Below are 14,412 nucleotides of genomic sequence, written 5' to 3'. Positions count from 1 at the left end.
TTGGACCAGTGAATGGTTGCAGCATTGCAGGAAATGCAGTTTGCCAGGCAGAGGAGAGAGATTGCAACCGTCAGAGAAGCCAGAAATACAGAAACTGTGCATGACGGAAAGGGATAGAAAATAGTTTGAGATTTAAGACTCCCGAGAGCATGCTGTTGTGCTTGAGAACTGTGGCGATTAAAACTTCACCCTCGTTTTGTTGGCGCTCCTCTCTGAACAGGCCCAGCAGCACATCACGACGGATCGCACAGGGAGTCACCGGCGGCAGCAAGCCTACATCACTCCGACAATTGCTCAGGCACCCTATTCCTTCCCACACAACAGCCCCAGCCACGGTACGGTCCACCCCCACCTGGCCGCGGCTGCAGCTGCTCACCTCCCCACGCAGCCTCATCTCTACACATACACTGCGCCGGCGGCTCTGGGCTCGACGGGGACGGTGGCCCACTTGGTGGCTTCCCAGGGGTCGGCCCGCCACGCTGTCCAGCACACCACATACCCAGCCAGCATCGTCCACCAGGTTCCCGTCAGCATGGGCCCTCGCGTCCTTCCATCGCCTACCATCCACCCAAGCCAGTATCAGGCTCAGTTTGCCCACCAGACCTATATCAGTGCGTCTCCAGCCTCTGTCTACACTGGATACCCCTTGAGCCCAACCAAGGTCAACCAGTACCCTTACATCTAAAACGCTGGAAGGAGAGAGCGGCAGGTGGGGAAACGGCGGCGGCACACACTGAGAGGGAAACGTGGCTGCTTTTGTTCTGAAGGACACCGCAGGCGAGCAAACAATGCAACGGGAGGCTCAAACGGAACTTGAACAGAGGAGACTTTGAGGAGGCGGAAGGAGAGTCGAGTCGATGCCAGTCCTGCGCTTTTTATTTAAAAAAGGAAAAAGAACAAAAAAGATAAAACAAAAAACAAAAAAACATTCTGCACCAAACTACGTAGTGGGAGAAGTGGAAGGGGCCATCGTTGTCTGGTCCCGTTTTTGGATAACTTCCCCAGTAGAACTTTTACAGATTATTTTCATCTGACTACGTTTAGGAATTTGCTGTTCAAAACCTCCTAATACAAGGTTTCATAGGTGTTTGGGTATATATATTTTTTAAATTAAAACCAAGAAGCATACAAATTAGGGATTTATCCAGAATTTCAAAAGGGTTATCGCTTTTGTCATTTGCACTGGTTGCTGTAACCCAAAATAAAGGAACAATGAAAAGTGTGATGTGTTTTCTGTTGGGAGGGGGCGAGCATAGGATGAGAGGTGCTTGGACTGTTCCAGCTCCCTCATTCTCAGGCTTGGCAGCAGGGGCAGGTTAGAGAAACACACACACACACACACACACACACACACACACTAAGCAGAAAACACTATTGGGTGAAATCAGGGGCAACAGAGATATTTGTTCTTACTCTAAGCACCCTGGATAAATCCCTGAGAATTGTTGTTCTTAAAAGAAAAGCGTATTTAATAATGTACAATAGAATCTCATCTTCTTTACTTTGGAATATTTTTTTTCTTTCTTTCCTTTTGGGTAACCCTTCACCGTTTGCAGTCCAATCCTAACGTTCCCTGCTCCAGCAGATAAATGCATACGTTGGGACTGTGCTTGGTAGCTAACCCATCACAGCGCCACATAACATGGTGCCACGCTAATGTTGCCGTGACATTGCCGTCCCGTATTGTGAGCAGATAACACAAACCCAAATGTTTAGGATTGGGCTGTTAGTGTAGGAGTAGTTCCAGCTTGACCTTGGTAGAATGTAGCACTATATGACACATAACACCCTTTTTTCTACTTTGTGTTAAATTCCAATGATACCAATAGACTATTCCTCAATGTGATTGCACAAAAAAGTGATATAACATAGGCATGTAACAAATGTGATTGTCCAGGTATATATGTGTGTGTGTGTGTGAGTGAGTGTGAGAGAGTGTGTGTGTGAATGTGCGCATGGGCGCACTGATGCTGCCTTCTCTTGTGGTGTGGTCCTCAGCACAGCCATTGCAAACTGTCACAGTCTTAGTTTTACATCATTCCCTTGTAGTGCCTTACCAAACTACAGTTGCAGTTTTAAGGGTTTACTTCCACTGGTACGCCTAGAAACTGACTGAGGCTGGTTGGAAATTAATCTCAATTCTTTTTTCTTCTTTTGACTGTTCTTTATTGTTGCTTTCCTTCTTCTAGACTTTTTTGATTCTTCTTCTTATTATTATTTTCATCTTTATTGGGTAAGTTGCAAAGGTCAAGGGAGAGGGGTGGTGTGGAATTTGACTGGAGCAAGGTGAAAATGGGAATTTGAAAGGACCCAGACTGGCTTTTAGGCCCGAAAGCAGTTTTCCAAGTAGTTCCGTTTTGTTGGTGGAGTTACAGATTTAGCTTTCTGTCAGGATGCTTAGTTCTGCCACCTGGCCAATTCTTTGCAGCTTAGTATTCTTACTAAAGCATAAACAGAAGAAGAGGGTGGGTGAGTGAGGGCAGGCTTGCTTTGGATCAGAAACACGTAGTACCTCATGTTAAATTCCTATGTCTGGACTGGGGAGGTGGGGGGAGGTGATTAGCTGGGACAGACTGTATATATATATTCACTTGAATGCTTTCAGTGGGGGGGGGGGGAAGAAATAAGAGAATTGGGAGGACTTGTTTCTAGAGCATCAGACTCAGGTTTGCTCCAGAAGTTGCTTTTTTTCTGGAGAAGTGCTTGCACTGGCACTTGGGCAGCTGGTCATAGCCAATGGCGCTGCTTTGAACTGGGTTACGCAACCTTAGCAGGAGGCCTGAGCCCAATGCCCGGCGGTAGGGGGTTGATCACTTCTAGGCAGTGTGTTCCGAAGGTCCTTTGCTTATGAAATGCTGGCGCTAAGCCTGACTTGGAGACGCAGTGATGAAACACGTCGTGGCTCACATGGTGCTTTCTTCATTCCCCCCCCCACCATCTCATTCGTATAGTGGATATTTTGTTTTAATCACTGTTCAGGTTTGCTATCTGGGCTCCGTATCCTCAGCTCCGAATAATCTGAACGCTCTTTTTTAAAACAAACAAAAACGAAACAGATTTCCAAAGAGAAGCTTTCGTACCATGAAGCAAAGTTTTGAAGGTTAGAGGGAAACCGTAAAACGCTACACCAATGCAAGTGGGTGCTTCTGCTGTGTCGGTGCTTAGTATTATTGTTGTTGTTGTCGTCGTCGTTTGTTCCCTGTGGAGATGTACTTGTATCGGTGGTCTGAGGCCTGTCTGCCTGCATAGCCGCTCAGTACCGCTACAGCTGTATTTGTGACTTCAGACAAAGGAGTGTTTAGGCAATATGGTAAGATGTTGGGATATGGCAGGTCAGTTAGCTGAGAGAAGAGGGAGGGATCCCAGGAGTGGTAAAGGCGAAAAGGTTTCTCAAGAGGTAAGTTGGCAAGAAAGACAAGCACTGTTGTAATATCTTGAAGCGGGCACTCGTGTTTTGCCTGGAGGGAGTGAGGAAGAGCTCTCACCATGAATACTTGGTTGAACACAGTTGTTTTCCTACGGCAAAACCCTCAAATTAACCCTCTTTTTTCTCTTTTAAAACCAAGCACCATTTGATTTTCGTGTTTTCTTCCTTCTCCCCCTAAACATAATAATGTAAATCCTAGTCTGATCTTTCATTGGTTCATGCACCTTACGTTTTCACATTCTGGAGAAAACTCTTTCCAGTTCCTATCCCATTAAATAATTTCCCCCAATTTCTCAGTGTAACATGTTTCATTCCTTCCCTATCCTATCACATCTAGAGTGGAAGCTTCATGCTGCTTGTGTCATTGAGAGGAATAATTTTGTTATCTTGTTGTTGTTGTATGATTGTTATTAATTTTAATGTGTTATAATTACGTTTTACTCTTGTTTTACTCTTGCACATGCATTCCTGCATCTTCGTATTATTATTATTATTATTATTATTATTATTATTATTATTATTATTCTCTCTAAATAGGGGATTGGTTGTTATTTAAGTAGGGTTCCCCCCCCCCGTGTCAGTGGCATCAGAATGCTTGTTACACATGTAGGATTCGCAGGGAAAGGGAGGAACAGGGAAACTGGTTGAGAAACTAGTCTAGATCACATGAAGGAAGAAGCAGGATTATAGACCCAGTTCAGTTGTAACAGGAAACCATGGTTTCCTGCTAAGTGAATGAGCTATGGCAAGTGCTGGGCTCTCAAGTTTCCCCCTTCTCACTGTTTTTTCCACACAATCAAGGAGTTGCTCAGAAGCATTCCTGTTTTAAGGTAACTACAATTCTCTATCATGTCTGAACTCTGGAAGCTGTGGTTTGTTGAAACTCTGGTTAGTGAGAACAAGCCAGGATCTAAAACCATGGTTTGATTTGGGCCTGTTCTCACTAACTGTAGTTTAAACAAGCTTCAGTTCCCTGAGTTTGAACACAGCAAGGAACTGTGGGTAGGTTAAACTCTGAAACGTGCATCTAAATCTCCTTTTCTGGTGCATGAAAGAGGAGAAGGGAAGGAGAGTGTGTGTGTAACCCCAAGGCTTGCTGCACCTCACTCACATAGCAGAAAATCATTCCCCCCCCCCCAATTAGGTCTGAACGGTGCCATATTGTGACTGCTAAACAATGGCATACCATTGCAGTTTCTGATACCTTTATGTTATTTCAGAAGTGTGTTATTTTAGGCACAAGCCAAACAACTACTTCTAGCTTCAGAACTGGATTTAAGAAGGATACTGGAATCATGTAGACTGACCTTGCCTTATAGGAATTGATGTCTGATGCTTTGCTCTGATATCAAAGAACTTAATAAGCAAGGCTTTATTACCAGGTTGAAAGCGGTGGGGATGTTAAGACTCTGGATTTCATGGTCTCAGGCCCGACCCACCCATGAGGTGGAGTGAAGCAGCTGCCTCAGGCGGCAAAATCCCCTGAGGCGCCATCCCTGTGGGCACTCTGCCTGCCCACTACTTCTGCCAGAGGCAGGGCAGGCAGCACAGCTGCAGCGGAAGCAGTTCTTGTTTTCCCTCAAGTGATGAGATGGCTGGCTCTGAATGGTTTTGTGGGGCCTCGTCTTGAGGTGGTAGCATGTGTTAAGGTCGCTTATTTTATACAGTCATACCTTGGATCTCAAACGCCTTGGCTCCCAAACAAATCGGCTCCTGAATGATCGAAACCCGGAAGTGAGTGTTCCGTTTTTCGAACGATTTTCGGAAGCCGAACGTCTGGCGCGGCTTCCGATTGGCTGTAGGAGCTTCCTGCAGCCAATCAGAAGCCACCCTTTGGTTTCTGAACATTTTGGAAGTCAAACGGACTTCCGGAACAGATTCCGTTCGACTTCCAATGCATGGTTGTAATGTGATACGGCTTGCTGCATTTGGGGGCCTTCCTGCTCATTCTATGAGTGGGATCCTAGACTTCTGCCCCAAAATCCTGTTCTGGCTGCACCACTCAGAGAATGCTTTACAGTCCTGTAATCAGCTGAAGGTGTGAGTATTTGTAGTTAAGTTTTCCACTTTAAGTAATTCAGTGAGGAGGTTGTGCAGTTTCACCCAAGTGTGATGATATTTATGGTGCCAGTTAAAGAAAGTGCATGGTTCGGTGACTGGAGCTGTTGAGTGTTGAAAACTGAAAAACTCAGAAACTGAGTCTAAGGTATGGTTGTCTGTTCTGTCCTTGATCATTGCTCAAGATTAAAAGCTTGATTGTGTGGCAAAAGTAGTTTGCATATCCTCCTTCCCTAAGGACTTAATGCTTTCTGTTCGTAATTAATTCTTATTGATACTTGTGATGTTTTAAAGTTTTGCTAGTTGTACACAAAGATGATATTTATATTTTTAAGAACCTCCATCCTATTCTCTTTTTTAACACTCAACTGAGAATGTTGATTCTCTTCTACAACATGGGTTTTTTTTGCAGAGCATCTTCTTCAAGAGCACCATTACGCCATACTTGTTTAATTCATCTCCATTGGTTTATCAGGAATGCAAGTGATTGACTGGTTTGTGGCAAGAAAGGATTGGTTTTAATTACATAGACTGAAATGTTCTAGTTGTGTATTTTGCTTTGTTTTTGATATTTGTGCACACAGCTCTCTTTTTCAGTATAAAATGGTTCTGATTTTATACAACAGGAGACTGAAGGGCTTCGGATGTAGCGGCGACAAATTCATAGACTGTGCAGATGTGTGTTTTTCTCAAGCTAGGTTGGAAAAAGGACTGACTGTAAATCCCAGCCTGGTCAGAGGGTGGATTAGTTTAGAGGAGAGGCCAGAGTGAATGGGGAAGTAGCTAAATCAAGCATCCATAGATGAAATTGATGTTTGCCGTACTAAAGGAGAACTGTGAGTTTCTTCTACAGGCAGAGATGCAAACAGTGCTTTTCTGAACCTTTTCTTAAAAAACAAAACACACAATCATAGTAAGGTGCTGGTGTTTTTATTTTAATTTTATTTTTAGTTTGCTGGAGTCAACTGGAAAGAAGGGAGTAAGAAGGAAATATTGCTGTTTGGGGCATGTCCTTTGGAGGCTTTTTGTGGATCCATGAAGACGTCTGGTTAAAACCCATGAGAGGAAGTGACTGTTTAATAACAGTGGTGTAACAGTACTGGCATCTAGGTGAAAACATGGCTGAAATCCTAGGTACACTTCTGTGGAAGAAAGTCCCATTGAACTCCATGGGGCTTTCTTCCGTGTAGGGGTATATAGGAGTGCATAGTAAAATTGCAGCGCCTCAGAGAAGAAATGGTTTAATGTAGTGTGAACTTTGGAAGGAAGCAGCCTGTAAAATGGAGTAGGTTGCTGCCCTCTAAAAGTGTACATTTTCATGTTAACACAGTGATATAATAAGCCTTTACCCGTAGCAGTTTCCTCACGTAGGAAGGAGGCAGAGATTATTTTTATTTTGCAATTCTTAACAGTTTGTACTGTTCCAAATGACAGTATGCAATGAAGGAACTGCTTGCTTAATGAATGGGAGCAATGTCATTGGAGACCTGGGTAATTTTCCCCCTAAATCTTTTATCAGCTGACAGCACAATCCTATACATGTCTACTCAAAAGAGGTAAATTCATTTAAGTTCAATAGGACTTATTCCCAAGTAAGTAGGTATAGGACTGCAACCTAAATGCCATTGTTTTGAACTTCTTCCAGTTTCAGTGAATTTGGTCCTGTACTTAACATGATGACTAATAGTTTCATCTTCCCACCCTCCCCTTCATACTAGCTCACAGGCCAATGAAGGAATGCTTCTGTCTCCCATCCATTGTTTTCTGTATTCTTAAGGGACTATACCTCAAAATTTGGCTTGAAATAAATTATGGTTTACCAAACTTGAAGGAAAATTTAAACCCACGCCTTTCTTTAACCAAAGAAAAAAATTAATAAATATGAATAAATATGTACCTTAGAGTATGTCTCTGCCCATTCAAAGTTCCCCAGGCACATGTTGTGACTTTTTGGACAAGACACGCTACGGAGTACCATTTTTTCTTTATGTTCTTCCATGTTTGTCACACTTTTAATATTTTTATTTAACATATTGTGTTTGAAGAAGTTTGCTTGGGAGAATTCGGTCCTATTTGCTGCTGCTGTGCAAACTGTGACTAGGTGAAGTCTTGTGCCAGTGCTGGTAAAGATAATCCATCCCTAGAGATGCCCCCTATTTGGGGGCTGATAGGAGCTGTGGGTCATCACCAAGGCACCAGGTTCATAAATGCTGTCGTGGGGCAGGTGGCATTCTCTGCCCCTTCCTGTGTCTGGTTTTTGTTCGGTTCCTACACACTATTGGTCTTTGCGCCTGCAGTGGGAGAAAGGGAGGACTAGGCACTCTTGAGCCACACTTCCAGTTCTCATTGTCTTACTGTTGTCTTATCTTACTGTATAAAACACCTGGTTCATAAGCTAAGACTTTCTTGACCCAGAAGTGTCAATCAGATAGAGCAAGGTACCCCGCATCCAACTCTGTACAATAGTGACATTATATAATGCGTTGTTGAGTTCCAGGTCACTTATGCAATATTTCCCGTCAGGCAAAGCTGATTTCTGCTGCTCTAGTACTGGGCCATGGTGAGAGATCATTGGGAAATGGCCCTTCTGGGTATGTTGCTCTGTTCTACCATCACACTCGGTGGCTGGGTCGTGTTGTAGCTTTTCTTTAAATCATTTTTGTCGTAAGGGTTGGATTCGTATCAGTCGGCTGAAGAATTTAGCTTGCTTCTGCAGATACTTTCCCCTGTTCTTACTCGGTGGTGTGGGGGAATAACCACACAGGGATATTTATGTATTTGCAGGGCGTTAGGTGGCTGTGTATTTTGCAGGATTTGCCAAGCTGGGCCAGCGGAAGAATAATAATACCACTGAATGTAAACAAACAAAACGGAAAAAAAGCTCTTATAGCAGAAGGAAACATATATGTAGCAAGTGTGTCGTTTTGAGTGGGCAGAAGTTGTCAGGAGCCTCCGATAGCTTGTTTTTTCTGAATATAGCAAATAAGAGTGAAACTCTCGTTTCTTATGTACGGGTTAGTATTGTCCTTCCAGTTTTAGCAGTGCTGCTATACCAGACTTTTGTGTGCATATTAAGAAAAGAAAAGGTGTATATTAATCTTTTGCTTAATGTAGTTAAACTAAGAAAGGCAATACTAAAAGCATTCCCCCCCCCAAAAAATGTGATGTTTTTACTGCACTGATAGAAATTGTGGCATCTCTAGTCTAACTCTTCAGCTGTAGGTGTAAGTTCCATGCCAGTTCGCACAAATATCTGTGTGTGAATGGTACCCATAGGCCTCTCTCTCCTTCCTTCCTTCCTTCCTTCCTTCCTTCCTTCCTTCCTTCCTTCCTTCCTTCTGTCATGAAAGAGGTGGGGCAACACTGCTGAAAGCAAATGAAATGTCTCACTTTCAGGACAAAGCTAAGAACTAAAGGTGCTGGGATGGAGCTAATAATAACAGAACTTTTTAAAAAGCCAGTACATTTTGAGGAAATTTGAAATACTTTGGTCTGGAATTTCTATTAGAAAATATATGCATTTGCCATCCATCTTTATTATTATTTTTTTAACACTACTTTTTGTATTTTTCCTTTTTGCTTCTTTGCTATGGTTCTAGAGTAGACTCTGTGTTCTAGATGTTTCTAACTTTCTAGAGCTCACTGACTCCATTGGAAGCAAACCCACCTGATCAGGATTCTGGATCCCAGTTGGTTCAACAAGGATTCCAGAATTTTGATCAACACTTTGTTTTATAAATAAAGAAGGATTAAAATATTTCTCTTACAAAAAAAAACTGTGACCTAATGGCAATAATTACCTCAAACGTGGGCATTCATCTTGGTTTTAGCCTTTAAAAATAAAAACAAACAAACATGTAGCCAGCTTGAATTTGGGATTAAATATATATATATATTAAAATGCCCACCCTGGTCATTGTTGCTTTGAGTGATTCTTTAAAAATAAAACAATGAAACCAAGGATTAAATTACTCTTTTATGTATTTTAATTAATTGTGATATTGAAATGCACATGTAATTATATATGTTCATTGCTACTGTAAAGTGCTTCGACCTTCTCGAAGATATGTAATGAATCACATTTTAAACCAATATGAACTGAACAACCGACTGTGGCTACTAAACATTTTCTGGTTGCATTTTATAGTTATGATGTTTTATAGTTTACATTGAAACTGGTACTTTCTAACTAAATGTTCTGTTTTAATTATACCTTCAGAATCTCAACACTGCTGTCCCTTTAACATTTTAATTTTTTGCGCTCGCTCTCTCTTTTTTAAGTAGAACTGTGTCTTCAATGTGTACATTCTGTTCTGAGATATAACATAGTAGGTAGAAGGTCAGACCAGATAATTCCAAAGTTAAGAGGAGCAAATCACTCCGTACATATTAACAAGTAAAGCCCAACAAATGAACTATTTATTTTTTAATTAAGAAGGAAGAAAATAATAATAATTGAAGCTCTTGGGGACGAATCAGGAAGCACAATAATTCCCAGCTAGCTCTTCCCTTTAGGCTCCCATCCTAAACACACTTACCAAGGAGTAAGCCCCAACAAACACATTGTGACTTGCTTCTGAGTAAAGCGTGGGATTATAACCGCTGAAATCTTAACCTGAACAGACATAACCATTGTGAGAACCAAGTATTCAAAGCAAGCGGCGTATTGTATAGCGAGTGGCTTGGAACTCGTGAACACACAGATGGGTAATGCTGTGGGCTTGCCAGCTTCATAATCATGGAAGCAGACCTGTCTGCTTAGAATTACCTTGTAAAAATGGCAATCGTGGATCACAGGTGCATTATGCATTTACCTGTCCCTGGAAATTTTTGGAAGCCCTGCACTTGGTATGCCTCTCCCAACGCCCCCAGGGTTGATCAATTGGCAGCTGTATCCATGGAAATCATAAAATGCAGGACTAGCTACCAGCAACTCGTGCACATGTCTCACAGCTGGGAAACCTGTGATTAAGTCCTCAAGTACTGAGACAACAAATCCTTGGATTGTTTTGAGAAACAATGACAGGCAGTGATGTATAATTCTGTAATCATGCAGTCTATCTCATTTGTCACTTGGAACCCCCTAAGCTAAATATGAAGAACTTGACCAGTACCTTGTAAATTTAATTTGCCTATTAGCCAATGACAGTTTATCGGATGCTGTTCTGTTTTCATATTACCAGTTGTCGCGAATTATGTGTTTGGACGCAAACGGTCTTTTGCATTTGTTTTTCTCGTCGTACTTATGTTTGTTTGATGTGTGAGGGTTTCTTTCTCTTACTGTCCGAGTAACCAATGAATGGAAACGTTCTGCTGGGCAAAGAGGTGTTTTTAGACAATAAATCTACAGGAACTGGCACAAAAACGACTTTATCCAAACAGCTGGGCTTCATTGTGGAGCTGACAATCTCAGCAAAGTTCCTAACATTTGTTCAGCACTGGCAGATTAAGGAGTTGCAAGGAAAAGGCGAGGAACAGATTGTTTTTAGGTCCTTGTTAAAATCTCTGCTCCCACTGGATTCAGGGGGAGCCCCCCGGCCCCTTCAGCCAATTTAAAGCCATGGTTTCCACAGTATAGCTCACATTACCAAAGTGAACTTGGCATGTGGCTGTGCCGCCATTTTGAAAGCCTAATGGGAAGCCTGTTAGGACTCAAGAAAACTGGAAGAGGTTGGGATTCCCTAGCCCTTGGGCACGGTTAACAGCAAATAACTCTTTTACCGCCCTTAGCAACCACTCATTTCCCCTTTTAGATCAACGCTAGTCGTGGAAATATCACCATAACCCCACTGAAAGGGCTATAGATTGTCTTTCCAAACCCTGGGCTTGGAGTCTGTAAAGCACAAAGGAGTTTTTAAAATAGCCGTCTCCCCAGAAAGGGAAATGCAGCCTTCCCTGTTTTCACTTTGGGGTGGTTGCAGACCTCTTTTCCTCTATACATGTTGGGATTTTTTTTCCTTTCTGAGGTGGTATTTCCCTCGGCTATTCAACAGCACGGCTCTCTGAGGTGCAGAAAACACCTCCTCATCCCTTGTGCTTTACCAGCAAACTTAAAAAGATAAAGCTAGGCATTTCCCAGTGCCAAATTTTTACACAGACAGAATTGGAATGTATAATCTGAAAATTCTATACCAAAATCAGTATTTTTTTTTTCTTTCAAAAGAGGGGGGAATAATAGCTTTATTAGAAAGGGAAGGAAGAAAGGGGATATACTGGCCGTTAGAGTCTTTTTGTGGTAGTTAAAATAAAAATTGGGGAAGGTATTTGTGAATATATGGACTCTTTTAACCCATAGTTGAAGGGATGTTTTATGCCTCTTAATTTCGCATAAACCCAGTCTACTTTGAATTGAATGAAAAACACATACTACATGAAAAAAAATTTTTTTTTAAGGGGGGGCAAAATAATTGAAGTATATTCCAACGCAGAAAGACACCTCCCCACCCTTCCACCTGATTTATATTTGTAAGGCTTTTGCTTTTTTTCTAGATACAGTATCATCTCAGTTCAAAAAACCCATGAAAGCCCTGGTTGGTTGTATTCTTTCACTGTACGGTTCTGTATTGAGTGTTAATCCATGTTAAAACTTTGTGAAAATTATTGTGTGCAACCGTATTTTCTTGTGTATTGTTTCTTTTCTTTTCTTTTTCTTTTCTGTGAATTGTCCCCTTTGTTTCCTTTCTTTCCTCCCACTTTTGTTATTTTTCTGTTTTGTTTTCTTCTGGTAATGTCTTTGGGGGAAAAAAAAACCAGAAAAGAAACTGACGTGTTGTAGAACTATATGTAACCTATTCCTTAGTCTCATATTATAGGTATGTTATAAGAATGGATATTTTACTTGGCTTTAGAATGTTTTACAAGAAAACTAATTCTTAACCAATCAAGTTCTTGCTACTAAAAAAAAGAAAAAAAATGCTTGTGTTTCTCATCATGACGTTGTGTGCTTCTAATTAATAATCATTTTCGTTGTAGAAAAATGGAGTGAATTTATATTAGACTTGAAAACTAATAATAGCATTGTAAATTTATGAGATGATTTTAACAGAAAAAAAGCATTATAGAAGAATATAGTTATTTTAATTGTAATATTACTAACTGTAGGGTGAGAAAGGGCCCCCCGTTGTGGTGAACTATGTTATAGCTTGTTATTCACAGTTTCTTTTTGATCATTTTTTCGGTCTCTGAGGTGAAACGAGTTATTAATCAGAATTTGTAAACTCACATATGCATATTGTATATGTGTAGAAATGTAATCACACTTTGTCTTGGAATTACATTAAACTGTTTTAAGTCACTGCATCGTCTACTAGTCTTTTAACTGGCATGGGTGTGATCGCTATCCTGTATGTATCTGAGTAAGTTTTATTGAATTTAATGGGACTAATGGCCAGGTAAGTGAGAACAGGATTGCAGCCTTAGGCTTGCTTTTAGTTTCCTCCAAAAGTCTTGGAAACAGCATGTGATGAAGCTTGAGCTTGTGTTAGGTACCATTTTTAATATCTGTCCTGCCCAATAGGATGGTTGCCTTTTCTGAGAAGCAGAAAATGTTGGAGATCACAGAGAAGTTGCAATTGATATGTGATACCTTGTTTTCTCATTTCCTAATTTGTTCGGTGTCCTGGTCAGTTATGATTGATTGGTTAGGAATGATAAATGATTTTTATGTATTCTGTCTGTCTTTATCCACTGGGATTCTCAATTTTAATATTTAGTTTACTCTATCTCCTCTCCCTTTTATAGTCAAAATGGGCCTCCCAAAGCACCAACAATTAATACAAGTAATATTAGGGATATGTGGGTGGAGGCTGTCTCTTCTGAACTCTGATCATGGGTGATAAGGCTCAGGCTTTCCCCATCTCTCAATTGGAAAACCAATTGAAACACACAAAAAGTCCTTTCACTGACCTTCCATTTGCTTGACCCTGGCAGTAAAGTGGTAGCCAATATTACCTGGGGAAGATAAGATCAAACCAAAAGCCTATCAAGCCCAGCATCTTCTTCTCACAAAGCCCAGCCAGATGACCACGGGAAGCCTGTGAGGGTAACCTGAGTGCAAGAGCACACTCACAACTTGTGGTTTCCAAAAAACAGGATTCAGATACGTACTGACTCTTGACAGTGGAGGCAGAACATAGCCATCCTAGCTAGTAGCCATTGAGAGACTTACTCTGCATGAAGTGGTCCATGGCTGTTTTATAGCTGCCCAAGTCATTGGCCATCGCTGCATCATATCAAGTGAATTTCACAGCTTCGCTACTGTACTGTATGAAGTATATTCTTCTGTCTGTCCCGAATCTTCCAACATTCAGCTTCCATTTTTCTCTGCTCTCTCTTCTTGCTTCCTAGAGGCCATGAATAGTTTTACACAACCCTTACCATGTCTCCCCCTTAGCCACCTTTTCTCATCTGTGGGGCTGCAGGTTTCCCATGTCTGTACTACATAATCAGCCGGTGAACGTGTGGCGACTCCTTTAGCAGGCTAGCAGGAACCACATAGACTAGAATCTGTCTTGTCCTCTTAATGTCAGCTGTTCCATTGCAATAAAGCGGCCAGCCATTATAACCAATTCATTAAGAACATTAACAATTAGGCAGCAGGCAACAATCAATATTCCTTTGTCCGGGGGGGGGGGGGATAGAATGTCATGTGCCCTTTACAATCCTGACTCCTCTGCAGGGGAAGCAAAGAAACTTGAATGTTCTTAATGTTGCATGTTTATTAAGATCAGTCAGTATAATGAGTATTTTTATTTTAATAGTGAATATCTTGAACGTATCATTTATCTCTTTTAGTCCTCCTGAATATGTTATTGCACCAAAGCATGTGGGCATTTTGAATCTTAAAAACGTTGGTTTTTCAATATTTAATCATTATTTTTCCTCTCCATCCCCCCCACACCCCCAAGTCCCCTCACCCCCAGCTTATC

At 41.5% G+C, this 14,412-nt stretch overlaps 1 protein-coding gene across 4 annotated transcripts in view; it reads left to right on the top strand.

Annotated features, from left to right (window-relative positions):
- Nucleotides 1–12,780, top strand: part of HIPK2 (homeodomain interacting protein kinase 2) — a 180,862-nt gene extending 168,082 nt beyond the window's left edge. For all 4 annotated transcript variants that reach the window (XM_081023949.1, XM_081023950.1, XM_081023951.1 and 1 more), the window contains exon 15: nucleotides 221–12,780. In XM_081023949.1, coding sequence (XP_080880075.1) covers nucleotides 221–685 — 465 coding nt within the window. In that variant the 3' untranslated portion in view covers nucleotides 686–12,780. The remainder of the gene's footprint in view (nucleotides 1–220) is intronic.
- The last annotated feature ends 1,632 nt before the right edge of the window (nucleotides 12,781–14,412 follow it).

This window comes from Podarcis pityusensis (assembly GCF_964106645.2).
Source record: "Podarcis pityusensis genome assembly, chromosome: 10".
In the NCBI taxonomy this organism is placed as follows: domain Eukaryota; kingdom Metazoa; phylum Chordata; class Lepidosauria; order Squamata; family Lacertidae; genus Podarcis; species Podarcis pityusensis.
The sequence above is the reverse complement of the archived record's forward strand: the minus strand, read 5'-3'. Positions and strand labels throughout refer to the sequence as shown.